Source organism: Haliotis rufescens, unplaced genomic scaffold (genome assembly GCF_023055435.1).
Source record: "Haliotis rufescens isolate VD_foot unplaced genomic scaffold, xgHalRufe1.0.p SCAF_6, whole genome shotgun sequence".
Taxonomy (NCBI): Eukaryota; Metazoa; Mollusca; class Gastropoda; order Lepetellida; family Haliotidae; genus Haliotis; species Haliotis rufescens.
Window position 1 is genome coordinate 49,347,581 of NW_025964334.1, and position 19,102 is coordinate 49,366,682.

General features: G+C 38.9%; 1 protein-coding gene across 1 annotated transcript in view; it reads left to right on the forward strand.

The window, feature by feature from the left end:
- Nucleotides 1–12,724: 12,724 nt before the first annotated feature.
- Nucleotides 12,725–19,102, forward strand: part of LOC124126169 (atrial natriuretic peptide receptor 1-like) — a 57,992-nt gene continuing 51,614 nt past the window's right edge. Inside the window, exon 1 of the mRNA XM_048386405.1 lies at nt 12,725–13,355. Coding sequence (XP_048242362.1) covers nt 13,094–13,355 — 262 coding nt within the window. The 5' untranslated portion in view covers nt 12,725–13,093. The remainder of the gene's footprint in view (nt 13,356–19,102) is intronic.

The window sequence follows — 19,102 nt, forward strand, 5'->3', positions numbered from 1 at the left end:
ATTTCAAATTTCCATATGTAGTAATTGCCTCTTTCGTTTGCTATTCGCCTCTGTCGCTAGGCTAAATTGCATGCGTGGGACGAATACAGAAAGCTATATGTGTCCTAAAATGTATATAAATGGATGATCGGGTGGGTAATCAGCACTGGCGACTTCCGCGTCATCATTGTACTCCGTCTGGCTTGATGATTTACAGATTTACAGATATTACATGATTACGTAATATGGTAATGGTGATGGAAACCAACCAACCAAACAAGCAAATATTCTTCAAATTCGAGCAGCATTACGGAACACCTGTGTAATAAGCACAGATTCGTCGAGTGGCTGAAAAAAGAAGCACGACAACCTCTCTACCAATGTCGTTCTACCTGCTTTCTCGTCACACTCATACGGCGGCATGCTTTCAAGCGTCAATAAGTACCACATGTAGGCGGCTGTTATCGAAAATCATTCCTCAGCAAGTTTCGGATCCCGTCCACAAGGAAAGACTGGGCGACGTGAAGATTAATCTCATCGTGAGCCGGCCAGTGCAGTTTTACCGCTACGGTTGTTGATATGTTCGGATCCCGCACCTTAATGTTCTGTACGCGCAGTGCATGTACAACGTTCATGCCCAAGCAGGCCATCAGTGCTGTGACGGCACGGTTTGACATTCAAGAAGAAGTATGACCCCGATGGCAGTAATGCCTCTATTTATGAAACTAATGTTTCGGATCGTCAACAATGTGAATAGAGGAGCCCCTGGGACAATCTATCTATTTGAAGTGAGGATGTGTTTTATATTATTTTGTTGTGGCGAATTTATCTGATATTACGACCGGTAACAACAGAAAAACAAGCAAAGGGCCAAACCCCCCAAACTCCCCCTAAAAAGTACAAAACAAACAAAAACAACAACCCAACACCCCACCCCCCCCCCCAACACCACCACCAACTACAGGAACAATAAAACACAAACCAACACAAACCAACACACCCCGAAAAAACCCCAAAGCTAACATAAATCAACAAAGACTAAAGAAAATTTGTAATCATACAAAATGCACACATTTTATTACCCAGAAATTATTCGTGCGTTTATATTTTATAAAATCACTGTAATATAAAAATAAGTATTTGCAAAAATGAAATAAGAATTAGAACTTTTTATATGGCTTAAAGTGCAAAAAAATAATAATGATGAAACGTTTGATATCTAATTAACTAGATAGTTTTTAAAAGTGTTGTTAATAAATATACAGCGGATATGGATCGCTGAGTCAACTCACCAATACTTCTCGCGTGAATTCTGCCAGACACAAAGTATAATTTCGGATCCAGAATACCGGGTCGTGTGTGAGTTTCGGATTCCTGAAGATTAATCTGAACTGGTGTCGTGGTGTGCAGCTGTGGGATTAAAATGTTGGTATTTTCGGATCACACTCAATTTATGTGTAGCCATGGAGGCAAGGCACATATTTCTGATATTGTAATATCACGTAGCGTGTGTAGTCGGATATTGTTCACGCATAACCGCTTCAAAATTTTCAATATTACCCTGATAACATTCACGCACGTTGTGAATGAGTAGTCCTGTAAATCTGTGGGTAGAGAGGGGAGGCCAGTTCCGGGACGAATGATATACAGTTTTGATTGCATACTTTATTTAAATTAGCTTTAACTTTAAAATTTAACAGAAATTCAACAGTAAAAAAAATAAACTGCAACCTTTATCATGAAGTGATAAACGCTTAGTTTGTGCTTACACTATGGGTTTTCATTGTTTGTTCGTTTTGTTGACGCTGTCAGCAGCTAACACAATTGAGATCGATGACATGCATCAACCAAGCCACAGCGCCCGACCACCCGACCCCGTTAGTCGCCTCTTACGACAAGCATGGTTTGTTGATGACCAATACTAACCCGGAGGTATGGAACCTTTGATTGAGGTACATGTCGACTAAATTGGATCCGGGGGTCATGACTGATTGTGGGTTATCGTGCATGCTGGCCTGGATCATTGGTTAGGTTTTCAGTAACTGGCCTTGTCCATGCCGCCTTGATAAAAACGACAAAATTCCTAATCATACCTGCTAAAAGCTGTGCCGATTGTAATTGTGACTATATCACAAGCATGTGTTTATGAATCGATATCAAATAGTGATGATACCAGGTGTTCGCGAAAAGGCGAGCGTATCCTGCCCAACTGGTGCAGACACAAACACATGCAAAGGCAAGACAAAACAGGGAATTGTATCGGACATAATTTTGTCACTGAGGTGTCAAATTTGGAAATCTCCCCCACAATCATATCTACCCTTAACCTTTCTGAAAGCTTCTCTGAAACCTTTTATATTGTTACCCTTTTCAAAAAGGGTTGAGCAAGATTCGAATTACGCTCTTCAACATATTCATAGCAAGATCATGTTCGATTGCATTTCAGAAGTTATAAAATGTAGTCACCAAAGGCTAACTCATTCAAATAAAAATGTTCGTGCTTGCCGCTGTGGAGAAAAGTGTTCTGTAAATATTAGTCCTGCACCATGACTGTGGAATATAAGTATTTTATTAAATCAAAACATATCTAGAATACAAAAGGGCAGGTCAAGGTAGCTATATTCCACAAGATTAGATTTGTTTTAGAGGAAATGTATTGTATAAACTATAGACTATATGTTAGTTCAATGCAAATGTTTACACGTGAATAAGGCTTGTCTGCTCTTTTGACTGGAGAGCTTTTGTGTCCTGGAATCCCAACTGTGATAAATGCATTGTAACCAGAGACAACGTTATTATTGTTTCAGGGGTAGATGACGTCTTTCAAAAATAATCCGAAACGATCTTTTATCGACAGCAGATTGGAAAATCATTTGAAGAGTCGTAAAATCCTTCTATTCCAAACGGGCGACAAGCAGCGGGTGTCTGTGTCATGTGGTCTGTACTTTTATTGGTGTGGTCAGTCCTAATCATAGTACCTTTAAATACACCATATCCACAATTTCGCCAGCTTAAATATATAATATATCGACCCGCTGGTGAATTTCCCGTTTCAAAAGTCGAATCAACCCTGTAATTTGTGTGGGGTATTGCAAGGGAAATAACTGTCTATTAAAGTCTCAACACTAACCCAGTACCAGTTTCACCTCAAATATAGCGCTGTCGTGGAGTTATGAGCACATCTGCTTCAGAAAATTAAAACGAATTACGACCCGTTTTGAACGCAAATAAGTAAGAAAACGTACAACTTTATGGATAACAACTCCTGGTATATTGCAAATAGCGACGTTCCGATGTAGATTCTCTAACCGCTGTCAAGCTGGAGTGAACATCGGAACGTCGCTATATGCAATAAACCCTAAGTTGTTATCCATAAAGTTGTTCGTTTTTCTTACTCAAAGGCATTTTCACCCCATGTTTCGATGTTCTTCCGTCTCATAGACCCTGCTCCCTCTTAAGCTGAGCATGAATATACGAAACACAAAATAATATGGATGGCTTCTATACCTGACGCCGTGGCGACATTATGTCAAGTAGATAACCTACTCAGTCCATGGCACAGTATTGAAGAATCGCAGCACTGAGATCGTTTTGTGAAACAGAACACCGTAAAAGGCGAACCACGTACCTGTGAGCATCGGTGCCAATCTTCGGGGAACGATCACATTCTATTTCCAAGACAGAACAGCTGTATGTATGTATGTATGGAACCCAAGTATTGAAGAGAGATATGACAGCAATTTGTTCGATCCAATACGTGTGACATGCTACCCCCCTCCACACACACACACACACACACACACACACACACACACACTCACACACACACACACACTGAGCTACATACATGTATGTATCTGTATCCCCCACCCCCATCACATACTATGAAAGGTTCCTACGGGCCAGCATATAAATTAGATATAGGCTCATATAGAAACAGGACAAAAATAATACTTTGAAACACCCTTAGACTATGTTATTTTCTATTTACAAACGTCAATATCTCATTTACAAAGGATAACATGAAATACATCCCCTTATCATCAATATTAAAAACAATATTTGAACATTCCCAAAGGACCAATGATTAATTTGCTGTTGCCAAAACGTTTTTTCTTGCTGATTGTATTGTCGGTTGATGCAAACGCTCTGTGAAGAGATCGATTATGTATCATGAAAGTTTTAACCAATGTCCAGAATTACGGATTTATTATGTCAAATGAAACGTGTTTCAATCTCGCCTGCACGCATTAATATAGTATTAATGGAAATGTATACCTTGTGCCTAATTTATTTGGTGAATTTTATACGTCAATATTTTCAACAGATATTTTTAACTTTCATGTGAAGAAAGGTATTGTTTCATACTGTATATACTAGTCTATGGCTGTGTACATTTGTACATGTTTTAACCTGTGTATTTTATAGCTCTACCTAAAGTTAGATTTAAGTAAACTATCTGTCTGTTTGTCTGCCAAAATTACAGCTTAAAGTGGTCAAGTGCACAGTCAATCCCATGCCACTTCTACTCAGTGAATATAATGTTTGAATGTATTTTTTTTATCTTAACCATGTTTTGTTTTTACCAGATACTAGATACACATACACAAATTAGTGTTCCGACTTCGAAATGCCTCTTAAAGGCATATATGTGAGTGTCTTCCGCTTCTCTTTTGATGCCTTCTCTTGGGTTGTTCGTGTAGACGTTAACTGATGCAAATTACCATTTCTGTGTGTCACAAAGTGTGATTGAATGACACGAAATTACAGTAGCAAGGTAATCAATAAATTATGTTGTTACCTGTGCAATTTTCAAGCAACTCTCATAAAGTGATATTGAATTAATAGAGACAGAATTTACAGTAGCAAGGTAATCAATTAATTATGTTGTTATCTGTGCAATTTTCAAGCAACTCTCATAAAGTGATATTGAATTAATAGAGACAGAATTTTCAGTAGCAAGGTATTCAATTCATTATGTTATTATTTGTGCAGTTTGCAAGTACCTCTCATCATAAAAGGAAACAGAAACCGGAATTAGAAATGATCAAAATGTTCATGAGGACGTTCAATGAGGACTAACATGACAAATGAATTAAAGTATGATTCAAGTTAGGATTTAACCACTATGCTGACGTGAAAACAAAGTACATTCTTCATAATACATTTCCCGACATGGACTTTTCCTCACATTGATTATAATAATGACTTATTTTACAGTTTTATTTACATTTTGACAAACTATAATACTATTAATATTATCTAAAATGTCACAGCTACACATGGATTCTATCCATCCCGACTCGTCTAACATAGAATGCATGAACTGGTTGAGTGACTTCTCACAGAGAAAGAAAGATTTTTAAAATCCTGAGGACATCCTATTAAAATGGTGTTCACAAGTATTCACAGCCAATTTCCCCTAAAAATAAACTGTTGCCTTTGGTATCCCCAAGCACCAATACTTAGTATGAGCAATGGGCAATTGTAAAAATCACAAACCATAATGAGGTCAACATGGTCACATCAGGTGATGGTTAAGATCACAAGTCCCATCTTCAGTCAAGACAACATGGAATTATGTATTCATTTCCAATATCCGGTTATAATTAGTGTCATGTGACATTGGTTAGTCTGTCATGTGAAATGTATTATGTGGTTAGTCTGTGATACCACGACAGATTGACTTTGATGATATGGTGGAGTCAGGTTTGTGTATTGAATATTTTTTATGGTAACACGGCTATTAGTGTCTTATAGGGCCTAGTCGGACAGTTTTATTGTGATATGCTGTCTATTTTAACATGTATACACCGCTGGACACATGAATAAAATTCTCTACTCCTTTTCTTCTTCTTCCTCCACTTCTTCCTCTACTTCGTCTTCTCCTTCTACGTTCTTCTATTTCTTCTCTTTTTCGTCTTCTTCCACTTATTCTACTTCTTCTTCTTCTACCTTACTCTTCTTTTTTCTTTTTCTTCTTCTTCTACTTCTTCTATGTTAAAAAAACGCATTCTGAAAAGATATCCAGAGTCCACCACCAAGCTCCCTCTTACCCATTCCTAAAAAAAGTAGAAACTTCAAAGTCACACACTATCGTCCCGAGACACCCATTTGCCCCTCAATATGATGGTATTTTATATTTGGTTATTACTTCTAAGTGAATTATTGATCTGCGCCCCTTATGTACTATTAAGTGTTTATTACCAACAGCCATTGTTGGTAGCCCAGAAAAAAATAGACAAATGCATTTCCCTGATTGTGATCGCGTATCTCACAAAATACATATTTACAATGAACTTGATCGATTAAGAAAACGAAATATTGCACTTAACTTAAGTGGTGTATGATTGTGTACCTCTCCTGATCATGATGATAAGCAGGAATTTCTAAATATTATTTCAAATGTCATAGAAATGATATTTTGTAATTTAAGTTGGCATTGGTCTCTGTTAATGGTTGGCATTTTTTATATTCAATATTTTTTCGCAGTTTCTTTTTTATCCAGTGATTGATGTTTGTATGGAGAAATTTGGTTCGTTGCCAGCAAATATCGTAGTCAGGATGGTCATAATATTGTAAATTTTGTACATTAACCAACGTTTTGTATATATACAAAAATGAGGTAAATGTTCACTCGGTGTACATGTAATATATAATAAAATAATAAAGTCCACGTTAGTCCATCATCTTCTTTATATCAGTTTCATACATAGTACTTTTGCTGTCTCATGAGACAGCGAAAGTACTATGTATGAAACTGATATAAAGAAGATGATGGACTAACGTGGACTTTATTATTTTATTATATATATATATATATATATATATATATATATATATATATATATATATATATATATATATATAAAGAAACGTCCCCATGGATAGATATATGAGAAACCTCATTTGTCCAAACACTGTAAACACTGGAGACATATTGAAAAGATGAAACTTAGCAAAACTGATCATCAAGGTTGTAATTAAAGTGTCTAATGTTCTTCAAGGGAACACAACACTAGTCTCTGAGAAAATGGCATCACAAGTCAGTTTCTCGTGTGTCCGCCATGTGCATTGATGACTGCCGTGCAACGTCGATACATGGAATGGACGAGGCGGTTGATGAAGGCCACAGGCAATTGACCCCACACTCTGAGGAACGCCTGACGCAGTTGTCGACCTTTGAACCGCCTTTGAACCTCGTCCCACAGGTGCTCAATGGGATTTAAATCGGAACTGAGGGCAGGCCACTGCATGGTTCTGATGCCATTCTGCTGGAGGAAGTCTCTTGTTGCTCTCGCAGTGTGGGCACGGACGTTATCACGCTGAAACTCGTGGTTGCGGCGACGTGCCAAATGAGGTATGGCGTGTGGTCTCAAGACTTGATCAATGTACCGAGCTGCTGTGACACCATTGCCTCTACCTGGACCGATGTTCTGGAAGACCACAGGGCCGACCCTCTGTGCAAGACCAATTCCACCCCACACCATGATGCTCGGACCACCCCACAAGCATCCGAATAATGTTCCCTACGGCGTCTCCAGACTCTCTCTCTGCCATATGCTGTTAAGATACAGTAACGGCTCTCGTCCGAGAAGAGGACTCTTCTCCACTGCTGGTGGCGCCAATGCTGGTGCTGTGTTGCCCACTGAAGACGGTCCCGGTAATGACGTGGTGTCAGAATGGGTGCTCGGTGTGGCCTGTGGCAGTGGAAGTGTCGTAGACGCACGGTTTCCGCACTTATGTGTCCCTGGTGTGTCCCCATGGTCTGTCGAGCAGTTTCCGCAGCAGTAACAAAGCGATCTTGAAGATGCTGTCGCACAATCTGACGATCCTGACGTCGGGTGGTGACCCTTGGTATTCCACCTCGCGATCGGTCATCTGTAGTGTTGGTGGTCTGGTACTGTTGCTTGAGCCTGTTTATGGTCCTTACGTGGACTTGAAATGCATTGGATACTTGCCGGGCGGTTTGTCCAGCTTGCAATCGTCCAAGGGCTTGGTGTCGCTGATTTCTTGTCAATCTTGGCATGTGGTAGCAATTCAATAACGAATGAATGTTATCCGATCTGGGTGGATTTTGATAGGGCAAGAAATTGGAGAACCCATGTGCATTTCAATTTGCACGGAACTCACGTGCATCGGGTTACCTTGGCTGTTGCCGTGATGCGTTTGGGCGATCTGTTTTATTGTCATCTGCTTTGTTTTTTAACATCAAATTTCATTTTTCCGTACAAGGATATGTTAAATTTTAGAAATTTTGAAAAAAATTACCCATATATTTAAATTTTCATGCAATTTTACTTGGGATGACGATATGACGATTCCTTTGCGGTTCAGTGTATATACATACTTCCTGTGCGTTTTTATTTTGAAGAGTATATATATATACTAACTAACTCAATACGGGTCATCTGATGAAGGCATCCAGAAAGTGGTTGTTATTCATAAACAAGTGTCACATATTCATCATCTATCATGTGGGGCGGTCGGGTAGCCTAGTGGTTAAAGCGTTAGCTCGTCACGCCGAAGACCCGGGTTCGATTCCCGACATGGGTACAATGTGTGAAGCCCATTTCTGGTGTCCCCCACCGTGATATTGCTGGAATTTTGCTAAAAGCGGCGTAAAACCACTCTCACTCACTCACTCACTCATCTGTCATGTCTCGTTTCGACTGTACGCGCCGGAAGTGGAGAGTTGTCGCTTTTGCCTTCGGGGCTTCTAATAGACCCCAAGGACTCCCTATAAATACACTTTATATATCTAAAGTGAAGAAAGAGTTACCTGACAATGTGCTTCTAACAATCTCAGGACTGCCTCCTCGGTCTAGTGGTAGAGCGTTCGCCCTGAGAGCGAAAGGTCCGGGTCTCAACCCATTTCACCTCACCTACAATCTCAGTTTGATAAATAAAAACATGATCACAGTTATTCTTGCCTTTGGATATATACACTTCCCTGTTATAGCACTGGCCCCACTTGCACAAAGCGATCTTGGCGCTACGACTATTGCAAGCCTATGTTAAAGAATGGCACTTACGATCATCTTAGTGCAAAGATCGCTTTGTGCAAATGGGCCCTGGAGTGTGCAGTCAGTCAGAAATTGCCTGCCCCCAGAATTACATTCTAGCAAGGTGTTTTTCTTAAAACAAACCAGGCTCATAATTTTAAATAGAAAAATACACCTGGTTCTGTAGCTGTGTCTGAAAAGGATATCTAATCTCGATACGAAATATCGTATCGTCATAGTGATACTGATGGCGACGATAATATTAATAATAGGGATGACAGCGACGACGGCGACGATAATATTTGTAATAGTGACGATGACGACAATAACCAAAGACTTTCAAATGAAGCGTTACTTGTTATATTACTCAAGCGTTATTTAAGATTAACATATACATTTCAGGTTTTAACCAAATATCTGGTAGCAATATTGCTAAAAGCGGCGTGACTCGCTCACTCACTCACTCACTCACTCACTCTATTCTCGCACACAGCTACATGTCACCATTTACCATAATGACTTGTAATGCGTTATATCAATGCTGACCTTTGCCAGATGCCACGTCTGTACATTAAGAACAGTGGTACAATGAGGGTAACTGACCGTGGCGTCTCTAATTACGAGTAACGCATGTGTGTATTACAATATTTGGACTATTTCAAGGCTCATAGATTCTTGTCACGTTCGCAAATACTACGTGTGGTCTTTTTCATGGCTGGTGCTGTTTAAATATATTTTCAAATTACTATTTACTTGTCATGTGGCATGATGAACAGGCTTCCAAGTCTTTGATGCGGGTACTTAAACTACCCGTGTGGCGTATGCACATATAAATGTAACCCTATATAGGTATCATGCTAGAGTTGCCTACTGTAACATTAAACTGGATATATAGATTTTTTGTGTGTGTTTGTTCAGATTGGATAATAAATGACAAATGGGTTGATTAATTAAATAATGAGGGCATTATTAACATGTTTATGAGTGAGTATGGCAATATTCCAGCAATATCACGGCGGGGTACACCAGAAATGGGCTTCACACATTGCACCCATGAAGGAAATCGAACCCGGGTCTTCAGCGTGACGAGCGAACGCTTTAACCACTTGGCTACCAACCGCCCACATTTTCATATACTTATGCACATAACGATACTTAAGAACTGCTTTTCACTTTGTGTGAGTTCATTGGAGTATGAACCTTCATAGAGTGAGGGTCAAACTGTATGAACGTCGGAGCTTGCGTTCAATATTCGGCCCTCACTTTGTACGTGATTCTTACTTCTTCTTGTGATTGAACGTATGCATGTATTGTTGTCCTTCATTTAGAACTATTATATAAAACTATTCTCCACAAGACTGCACGACAAGAGGGATGACTTCATCTTTCCAATAGTCAACTTTCCCTTTCCCCTTTATGTCGTCTACATTTAACAACTTTTGGGTACAACGAATATATCAAAGAGCGTCATGACCCTTGCTGAAAAGTTGTATGATCAGGGTTGAAATATTCAAGGCCTTAGTTCATTATCTATTTTGACTTGTACCTTATGTTTCCGTGTTTTTCTCAGGTAAAAAAATATATATGTACCTTTGCATATTTTTAAGACGGGTGCCAAGGTTGGGACAGGATACGTTCACCTTTTCGCAAACATCTTGTATCATCACTATTTGAAAGTGTTTTTTAAACTCATGCTTGTGATATAGTCGGAACTGCACAAAGGGTTCTGCTTTTAGTTGATATTTCTTATGATTATGGAAATGGTTTTGTCACTTTTATTATGTTTATGGAAATAGGTTTGTCACTTTTATAATGCTTATGGAAATGGGTTTGTCACTTTTATAATGCTTATGGAAATGGTTTTGTAACTTTTATAATGCTTATGGATATGGGGTTGTCACTTTCATTATGTTTATGGAAATAGGTTTGTCACTTTTATAATGCTTATGAAAAAAAGTTTGTCACTTTTATTATGTTTATGGAAATAGGTTTGTCACTCTTATAATAATTATGAAATGGGTTTGTCACTCTTATAATAATTATGAAATGGGTTTGTCACTTTAATAAGTCACTTTTATAATGCTTATGGAAATAGGTTTGTCACTTTTATTATGCTTATGGATATGGGGTTGTCACTTGTGCAATGATTATGGAAATCGGTTTGTTACTTTTATGATGCTTATGGAAATGGGTTTGTCACTTGTATAATGATTATGGAAATGGGTTTGTCACTTTTATTATGCTTATGGATATGGGGTTGTCACTTGTGCAATGATTATGGAAATCGGTTTGTTACTTTTATAATGCTTATGGAAATGGGTTTGTCACTTGTATAATGATTATGGACATGGGTTTGTCACTTTTACTTATGTCTCAGCATGTGTTTTTTGTTGTTGTCGTTTTAAAGTTTTTTTCAAAATGTTATATATCTGCATGGTAGTATCTTGTAATTTCTTGTTGCTGTTGTTGTCCTGTATATATCCATGCTTGCTTTTTTACACGAAATTCAGTTTCTGTTTGGAAGTGTGTATATATTCATAGTCACAGACTACAGATAAATTAGTCCCATTATCAGTGTTTATGCTGAAATTGCCCTACTTGGAAAAACAAAAAACGTCAGAATCAGGTATACAACCCAAACTCACTCCAATCCAAAATACGGATGTACACGGTTTCAAGCTAACTGACACAGTTCAATCATACCCAGGATACCATTTTAATTCCAAATCACCCCACCTGTTTCATAATCCCAAACAAGGCGTAAAATCCAATATTCCCGTCACCAGAACACAGTTCTGTCACACAACAGGAAACAAAACAAAACGTTTTATTGACGAAGTTAATTGACCATCATCGGAGCTCTGTAGAAATCTAGCATGCACTCTTGTCATCCACGACACCGTCCACGGGCGTTATTACGCGTAATTACACACAGTTCTGTCGTGATTGGTGCCTGGGGGGATGACAAGTGGACTATGCGTCAAATAACCACGGGACAATGGACGCTACTTGTGTAGACTTGATACTCTTAAACTTGGTTTATAGCCGATATACGTTTCTGTGGTCGGTAATAACATGGGAATAACGTTACACATTAGCATTGCATTCGCGACATAACTGCCGTTGTTTAAAATGTTTCTTAAGCTGTATTTATTTTTGTGTTTTTCGTTTATCTTAATGGATTATTAACCGACTTTATTGTAACATGGTGAGTTTTAAGATACAATTGAATAATTTTCTTTTGAAGAAGAAATTTATTTTTTATGAAAAAACCCAAAACACATTTGTTTTATAACAAGTGTGAATGAGGTTTTTTTCGCAGCTTTTAGCAGTATTACAACACTATTACAATTAGTGACACCAAGAATGGGACTATATTGTAATTATGCTGGGAAACGGACCCGTGCTTTTTTGGGGACAAACGCTGTAGACCACACCACTTTCAGTGAGAAGAGAATACCACATTTGACTAAACATCCAGTTCCCACAAGACGAGTTTTTTTTAATAATGATGCTGATAAATCGCTAGTCACATCTAAATTTTTATATTATGGAATCAAACTCGAATTGTCAACTTATTCAATAGAAAATAACTGGGATGATATTCAATAGGGAGGCGTTTACAGGAAGCGTTTAAAGGTATCTAGCACAGGTATGCGTCTGTATCTACCCGCCTATGAGTACTGAGAGAAATCAATACCATCCTCGACGCCTGTTAGTAACGCGCATACTCACCTGAGCCGATGAGTTGTCAGACGCTAAACAAGAGACTAAAACTTGCCGTTGGGAAGCTGTTGTGACATTACTCGTGTGTACCTGTGTTGTTTCTCAGAGTCAGCCATGGGCTCAATGACAACCGCAACAGTATTGACACAGCTCCATTGCAGCTGAAGTCAACGTTGGCATCTGTGGAGTGATCTGAGAGATAAGTACATTTCTTCCTAGTGTAACATAGACACACGTTTAGCCTTGGACATCGTGGACGTATTAAGGTGTAAATTAGCATTGGATACATACAAAAGAGCAACACCCCGAGGCACTTTGAACTAACCAGATATTGTGTGAAACTTGGTCCAAAATGTACCAACAAATTCAAAGACTACGGACACATGTGTGAACTTACGATGCATGCATGTTTCCTGTTGTGTGTAGTGCTAGGGCATGGCGTGTGGGGGGTGGGGAATGTGACGGAGTACAAAGTGGGGGTGATGCTGATCTCGGGGAGCGATGTCCCTTACAGCTTCGAGAGGACAGGCCCCGCCATCAAGCTGGCGTTTCAGAAGGTGAACAGGGAGATTCTCAACTCCAGCTACCAGCTGGTCCCTGTGGAAAGACCCTACGATGACATCTGCAGCGCTCGGAACGCAACAGGTAAACCCTAAAAAACGTGGGCTTTCATTCAGTAGGTGAATGGTAGGTGATATATATCTATGTGAAATATTGCATGATTCTACATTCAATATAGGATGTACATACTGTTACCATGTAGAGATTCAAACCAATCGTTTCTCCCCATGTCCTTGATTTTGTAAAAAGGTCAACATAGCGTTAAACGACATCCCGTTATATTTCCCCGTGTAGTATGAGTGAGAGTGGTTTTACACCGCTTTTAGCAATATTCCAGAATATCATGGTGGGGACACAAAAAATGGGCGTCACACATTGTAAACACAAGCAACAAAACCTTTTCCATATTCCTAAGAAATTTGACCTATTAAATTTCCTTTAACTCATCTTTGATATGCAAATCCTTTACACTTTATGTTGGTTTCAGGACATTCCCAATGCTTTTTAATATAAAGCAACAAAATAGTTTGTGTAATATCAAGCTTTTTTTCTTTTAAGACTTTAGTATTACATGTGTTTTGAACAGACCTATTATTGTAGATGTTTAAGAAAAATCGCAGCCCAACATTAATCTAATATGTTTCTAAAACACGTAATACGTGAAATGATAGCAGCTTGAAAATGATTTTTTTAAATCATGATTATATAATTAATAGTAAAAAAAAGAAGCAGAAGTATTTGGGTAAATGTACCTATATATTTAAAAATCTGAACAATATTTTCAAATATATAAGCAGTTTCACGAAAATGTCATGTCGTCACAGCTGTGGGGCTGGGAAGTACGGAACACCTGTATAGAGATGTCTGCGTAGATGAAAACAGGACGCTTTGCCAGTTGAGGGGTGTTTCAATACAGGGTCCCGTTCCACAAAGCGATCTCAGAATTACCAGTGTCTTTGGTCTATGTTAAAGTATAGGCACTAAGATCGCCCTGGCGCTAAGGCGACGATACGACACACGACACTAATCTTACTAAGGAACCGCATTCACTCAACAAATGCTGCATGGAAGCCATCCTAAACAATTCTTGATTCCTTTAAACCAAAGATTGCCTCATGCGGGTGCCATCGGTTGGGCAGGATACACTCACTGTTCCGCGACACCTAGTATCATCAATATTTGATAATGATTCACAAACACATACTCATGCAGTGTATAAAATTCCCCAAACTTTCAGTCAGACAACCGGACTGGCACCATTGCAAATTTCCCAGACCAGATAAAATGTTGCCAGTCCAGAATGTTCTAGACTAACGAAAAAAAGTAACAAAAGGGTTAACATAAGTATTGTTTTATTGGAAAGGGTTTTGTCGCTTTTATTTGAAGTGATATATAAATCATCAAAAATAGGTGGAGTTTAAACTTCATCTTCCTGAAAATGAATAGTAAAATGCTAGTGTCTGATGATCTGTAACGAGTTCTTATCGGATTGTATCTGTACAAGACGTCAACTTACGTGAATCATTACAGGTGCGATACGCACTAAGGTACACTACTCGACAAACGTAACTGGCGTCATGCTCTCACTTATCAGCTGTCATCTGTGAAGCTCATGAGTCAAACATAAAGGTGTTCGGGAAAAGGTGCTTCATCAGCGGCACCCGTCACGCAAAAGTCAATTGTTCTCCTGAACTAGACTGACATTTCGTCCCAGACATCAAGTTATCTTATTTAGAATATATATCCGCAACATAAAAAACATTAAAATCCAAATGGAGCCAAGAACAATCCTTATTTTCAGGGCTTGCTAAATCATTTTCGATTTGAAATGGACTCCATTTTTAATTTATTCTCTCGGGACTGGGCGATAGACTACTGGGCAGACGGGTACATATGGCACAAGTCAACTAGCGAACTGCATCAGACATACGTTTTGTCCCTGATGGATACAATTTTAGGAATATCATCCAGATGTTGTGAATAAATATTTTGAAGCTTTTACTAAGGCTTTAAATTGTAGTAATCCCGATGAAACAATTTTTGAGTGGTATGACGCTATTTGAAATCCTTCATGTTTCTTTAAGATTGAAAGTGTACTGGTATATTTTGGGGTTAAAGACTACATACGCTTTCTCAGGATTTGATTTCGTTTTTTCGTCATATAGCTGGAATATTACTGAGTGCGGCGTTAAACAAACACACAAATTAACAAACAAACAAAGATATGTGAGGCGAAATTTTCTTTTTTACATACATATTAAAACGTGAACAAGCCACCCCAGACTGTCCTGACATGTGGTTTGTTGTGTATAGACCATGTCTTCATAATAATGTCATTTTTCATTTTTCAATAAATTTCGATGTGATCACAGCTGTTATTGCCTTTGCGTGTGCTCGATACAAGTATCATTTAGTCGCAACGCTTATGTGATGCACTGATTGGTATTCGGCAGTAATCTCCTGCAGCATGAAATCGGTTATCACTTACCACGCCAGCACGCTAATCGTTTAGCCCTGGAGAAATGATTGCTAATCTTTATGTAAAGCGAGAAAATATCTGTTAGAAGTGTTGTTTATTGATGCTGTTTATAAACGCTCTCATCGATCTTTCAATTCTATCAACGACGATATGCGCTCCGACTTTGATTCGTTGTCTGTCAGCACCATACCCGTGCTTGAGGCTTTCCGTGCATATGTATAGGACCCGGTTACTTCCTCCCGTTATATGTAAATGCCGTCGAGTATTATGTGTGAATACCGTAGAGAGTTATGTGTGAACACCGCAGACAGTTATGTGTGAATGTCGTTGAGATCTATGTGTGAATGGCGTAGAGAGTTAAGGGTGAATACCGCAGACAATTATGTGTGAATGCCGTAGAAAGCTTTGTGTGAATACCGTAGAGAATAACTTGTGAACACCGCAGACATTTATGTGTGAATGCCGTAGAAAGCTCTGTGTGAATACCGTAGAGAATTACTTGTGAACACCGCAGACATTTATGTGTGGATGCCGTAGAGAGATTTGTGTGAATACCGTAGAGAATTATGTGTGAACACCGCAGACATTTATGTGTGAATACCGTAGAGAGTTATGTGTGAACACCGCAGACATTTATGTGTGAATGTCGTTGAGATCTATGTGTGAATGGCGTAGAGAGTTATGTGTGAATGCCGTAGAGAGTTATATGTGAATACCATACTTTTAGAGAGAAAATACCGGTCTGCCTATTCCAGGCTCGATTATATACAGATCGACACAACATTGCAAATAATCCTTGAATGAGCGCATTAATATATTACGCCACACAAGCTGAGCGATTTGTCAGTCGGACAGTGACAAGTAGTATAGTTTCAACTGAAATTTGTGTTTCAGACAGTGGCCGGCTTAACTGCCATATTTACAAAGATTAACATTTTTTAAAGGTAATTTTTCAGCACAAAATAACTTTGGTGGTATCGTATTTCGTGGCAATCCATAAACGTTTGTTTAGAGTCTAACTGGTTATATTACATTGTTATAACGTTACGAAATGCAGTCAGGTGTCCCACAAAGCGACAAAATGAAACAAAGTAAGATGTCGGACTTGTTTCGGCCAAATCCAAATATTTTAAAATAGGGAAAAGACCCCATTGCTTCTTTTGTATATACTGTGATGCCCACACTTGTAAAATTTTGATAACGATAACAATTATCCGAGTAATTTGTCCCCGATGATCATATCGGACACGATAGCCTTTAGACAAGGGCGATGTCATGTTTATTTGTAAACACTGACGCATTTCATCGTATTCCCGTTGCCTAGATCATGAAGTCAATCACTGAATTGTCTGGTCCAGTCTCGATTATTTATCGACCGCCGTCATATAGCTGGAATAATGCTCAGTGCGGCTTAAAGCAAAGAAAAGCAAAGCAAAGCCGGATGATCCATACATGATCGTAACGTTAAATCAGCCTAAATTGTTCAGTGCGGTGTTAAGCAAAGCAAAGCAAAGCAAAGCAAAGCAAAGCCGGAAGATCCATAACATGATCGTGACGTTAATTCAGCCTCAAGTGCTCAGTGCGGCGTATTCATTGTGAATCATGATCACATTTCTGGTAAATGGGATTGTGTGTCTCATTTATCCAGAAAATGGTCCAATGAGTCGACAGATTTCATACAGCCACTTTACACAAATAAGTGGGAATGGAGACGGTGTCCTTAGTGAATCCCAGAGGTATGGTGGTTACAGATTTTGAGGTGAATCGGGGATTCGAACCCACTACCTGTCAAAGGGAAATAACTCTGCAAAGCGCAATATACATGTACACATACATGTACGTGGCTATAAACTGGCCTGTTATTGGTGATATACGAACCCGTAAAGATCTGGGTTAGAATAGGACTTCAGCAACCATCGTTGTCATAAGAGGTGACCATGCTTGTCGTAAGACCCTACTAACGGGATCGGGTGGTCAGACTCGCTGACTTGGTTGATGCATGTCATTGTATCCCTATTGCGTGGATCGATGCTCCTGTTGTCAATCACTGGTTTGTCGATTATTTGCAGACCGCCGTCGTATAGCTAGACTATTGCTGAGTGCGGCGTTAGACAACAAACAAACAAAACAAAAAGTTATCTACCAGTCTCATCAACATCTTCTCACACCGTCACGTCGAAGGCCCGGGTCCGATTCCCTATAATCTGTAAAGCCCATTTCTCGTGTGACATTGCTAAAATATTCCAAAAGCCGCGTAAAAATAACTCACTCAAACTCACAATAAAAACATTTTTTAAAACTGTACTAAAATATTTTTAACCAATCCCTGCATGTCTCCACCAAGTAAATACGCTGTTGGCTATATATGTTCAACGGATTCTCATCCTAGCATTACCGTCGGAACCTTCAAATATTTTTCAAACACTGATGGTTATTCCGACAAAATAATCTCAACCAACCCTATAACATTATCGGCAAACAATTGTCATTTGAGATTTCATTTTGAGAAAGCTTTACAGAACTGCTCACTAAACTACATTTAAGTGCACCAGTATACAATTATCGGCAAACGATTGTACTTTGAAATTACATTTTAAGAAAGCATGACAGTACTGTTCCTAAATTATATTTAAGTGCCATTTTAGAAGCTGTTGTGTCAATGAAGAAAGAATTGACGAGTTGATTTCAATATGGAGATCTTGAAAGACTAAAGAAGTTGAAATCAACAATGTCTGTCTTGCTCCTAATATATCATTAACTATAAGTCAGCATGTGTGTATTATACAGCAGAGGACACGGACATCACATGAAAGTCAATGGCATCATATTGACGCCAATACTCGATCTGTCTCCAGGAAGAAACTAACTTGTCCTTCATCCATGACGGAGACAGAAATCAATGGAAGCTGTCTACTACCTAACTGTAAATGACCAGTGCTGAAATAGCTAATGATGTACCTGAAAGGACAAATAATAACAGGTCGACTTAGATACTGAGCTTGACGTGAACAAACCTCGTGAGCCAGGTATAGATTTGTTCTGAGCTCTGTAGAAGGTGTTATTACCGTGGACTAATGCATCAGCGTTTTGTAATTTCACGTAGAAATTAGTGGATATGATTTTTAATATCCTTATTGACTTCCGGTGTGAATGGCCGATTTGCTTTCTCTTATTGCAATCTGCAATCCAATAAAAGGGAACAGTAATATGTCTCGTCTGGTACTGATGAAAGTAGTCTACACTACAGGTTTAAGAGTATCTGTGACCATCTCTCTCATCTAGTGCTGATGAAAGTAGTCCACACTACAGGTGTAGGAGTATCTGTGACCATCTCTCTCATCTAGTGCTGATG